This window comes from Seriola lalandi, unplaced genomic scaffold (assembly GCF_002814215.2).
Source record: "Seriola lalandi dorsalis isolate HSWRI2012SDOR001 ecotype SW California unplaced genomic scaffold, Sedor1 jcf7180001963284, whole genome shotgun sequence".
Classification (NCBI taxonomy): domain Eukaryota; kingdom Metazoa; phylum Chordata; class Actinopteri; order Carangiformes; family Carangidae; genus Seriola; species Seriola lalandi.
The window spans coordinates 1-2786 of NW_019433952.1; the positions used below are offsets into that span (position 1 = coordinate 1).

General features: G+C 45.0%; 1 protein-coding gene across 1 annotated transcript; it reads right to left on the reverse strand.

The window, feature by feature from the left end:
- Positions 1-89: 89 nt before the first annotated feature.
- LOC111673573 (adhesion G protein-coupled receptor V1-like) lies at positions 90-2769 on the reverse strand (the record flags this gene model as incomplete). The annotated part of the gene is made up of 6 exons (XM_023431415.2): positions 2564-2769; positions 2262-2405; positions 1687-1858; positions 1241-1382; positions 471-1039; positions 90-353 (listed from the first exon to the last, which is right to left on the reverse strand). Coding segments are annotated over exons 1-6 (1468 nt in total), but the record flags the coding sequence as incomplete, so codon positions are not given.
- Between the last annotated feature and the right edge of the window lie 17 nt (positions 2770-2786).

Here is a 2786-nt window from a genome sequence, read left to right on the forward strand (position 1 = left end):
GACAGAGTCCAGAAAACATACCAATAAAGAAATATATTGTATCATTCTCATTTGCTAGAACACAGGGTGAGTGAAACAGTATACTTTACCAAGGATGGTGATCTTGGCAAAGGCTCCAAAGCCCCGGTCTGGACGGTCTGTGATTTGTGCTCCTCCCTCTGGATCAGTGAGGTAGATGAAGAATACTTCCTGTCCCTCGGGCTCTGAGTCATCCAGGATGAGGAGGATAACCTCTGTCTCATTCTGACCAGCCTGCAGGGACACTATAGCGGACTCCAAGCTGAAGTCCTGTTGCTCCTTTGCAAGGGTCCCAACAGGTTCCAGAGTGAAGGGACGAGGTGCTGTACTTCCATCTGGTTAAAATCACACAGCAACATCAGTTAAAGTGCTATTATAAACATCAAAGCAAATAACGAAATATATCATACTGCAATGGAGGAGTAAAGGCGTGCAACAAAACAAACACACACCTCCATATGCTTGAACCCGAACCTTCACATCCCCTGCCACACTGTCAGACCTGCGCACCCTCAGAACCACCCTCCGCTCCTGCTGGGTCTCATCATCCCTGTCCTCCGGTACTTGGACAAGTTCAGGTCCAATGCTCAAAACTCCACCAGTCACGTCACTAGCTAGGATGGTGACAGTGGCCACGCTGTGCTGAGGGTTGAGGCGAGGAGAGGCCTCTGCCCAGGCTAATTCTGGACGAACGACTTGAACATCTGTTAGGTTGACATGAAAGTACTCATCTGGCTCTGAAAGGGAATCGTCAAGTATTGAAAGATGGAATGAGGTGTTGGTTTGGCGAGATGATTCAAAGACCAAACGGCCATCTGGCACTGCAAGGAAGTCCTCTCCTGCTGCTGCGCTGTGTGCTATTGTTTTATAGGACACATGGGTGGTATTGCTACGAGAACCGTAGAGTCTCTGAACATAAAGTGTTATAGTCTGGATGTCCTCTGCGATAACTATCTGGCGGGAATCGGGGGCAAACTGGTAGACCCCCAGTGGCTCCACTTCTGCTACGGCAAAGCCTGACCTGTGCAGGGAAACAGACGACAGAATGAGGCTACACTTGATGTGGACAAATATGCAAATATTGAACATAACTACTTAAAAGGTAACAGAAAAACTGGAATGGTTGATGATATCACTAATCAAAGATATTACCAAAAGGAATAGCAGTCCAAATTTCCATGTGTTGATTCTACCACAAATTCGACCACAGTGAAACATTTACCTGAGCTTGACAGCACCGGTTGCAGCAGTGCTGGAGCTGGCAGCAGTGAGGTGTACAGCATAGGAAGCTGGCTCCAATGCATCAGCAATAGCTGTAAGAGATATGGCTTTAGTCCTCTCTCCATGGGCCAGGGTCAGTGAGCCTAAATATAAGGAAGGAGCAACAGTCAGAAGAGCAGGCTGTTGTTAGTCTGTTTGGCCATATTGCATGGGTTGGTAATACAGAAAGAGTCAGTAATCAATTTATCATGAGAGAGAGATGAAAGTTCACATTGGTGCGGTGCCATTAAAAGAATAATAAGTTGTATTAATTATTGATCAAACAGAAAGGGAAGCATATCAAATATGGTAATATCATGTACTCAATTATTAAATGTTCAAATAAAAACAACAAGAAGTAAGAAAGTAGCGCAAGTGAGTGATTCACTGACTCTCTGACTGTATTACCTGAGCTTGGGGTGATAGCTCCAGTTCTGAAGCCAGGCAAAGCTTGTCCTGACGGATACCCGGCTTTCCACTGCACTCTGATGTCCCCAAACAGCCCTGTTCGTGTGATTTTTGCTTCACATGCCCCTGTTTCAACACTTGAAACCTGCAGTGCCAGGGAGGCAAAGCCAACCTGCACAACATAAATGAGAGAAGACAGGTCATGGGTGTTACTCTGTTGCCAACATATACTGCATACTATAATAGAATATTCTGTAACTCACTGAGAAAAAGTTAATTGTTATCAAGTGTCTTTTCGTAGCGCTTACACAAGGTCAGTCATGTAAACGTCATTGTTAGCAGCGGCCACCTACACGTGTGTGTTACATGAACCATTCAAAAGGCTTGACAAGAAACAGCTGCAATGTTCACAGAGCAGTCAAGGATTCAGCACTAACTCAGTTTTATGTTTTATATTATATCTAAGTCTGTGGAGAGAGATATTAGGGGAATATGATGCAGTATGTTCATATGCTCACAGATAAACCATATTACCAAAAAGAAAAAAAAAGAAAAACCACACAACCACAACTCACCTCTGAGCTGGCAGCTTCCTCAGGCACAGTGACCGTAGCAACACTGATGTCATGAAGGAGGTGAGGCAAAGGGCCAAGGATGGGACTGACAAGTCTAACATCAGTGAGCTCTGCTCTGAAGCTTTCACCCACTGACAAAAACACCTACAGAAAGAAAAGCAGGAAAACAAAGTGAAAACAAATGAGTGTTTGAAAACAATATAAACAATGGAATCTTAAGAAGGCTCTTCTGTAATCATTCACAGAAGTATTGATTTACTGAGTGTCTCTGTACCAGTGTCAATAAGCATTCTCTGCCTTACCTGGCTGCTGATGGGCACAGTGATAGTACTGAAGGTCTGTCCCTCTCCCAAGAACAGCCTCCCTTGAGCTTGTCCTCCCAGTATCTCCTCGATGTCCATCACTTCATCTATCCCTCCACTGATCCTATAGCCCACACTAGCGTTGCCAAACAGCCCAGCAAGTCGTGTCACATTCATAACCAGAGCCCTGGTTACCTCCGACCCTGACCCCACTACCACTATA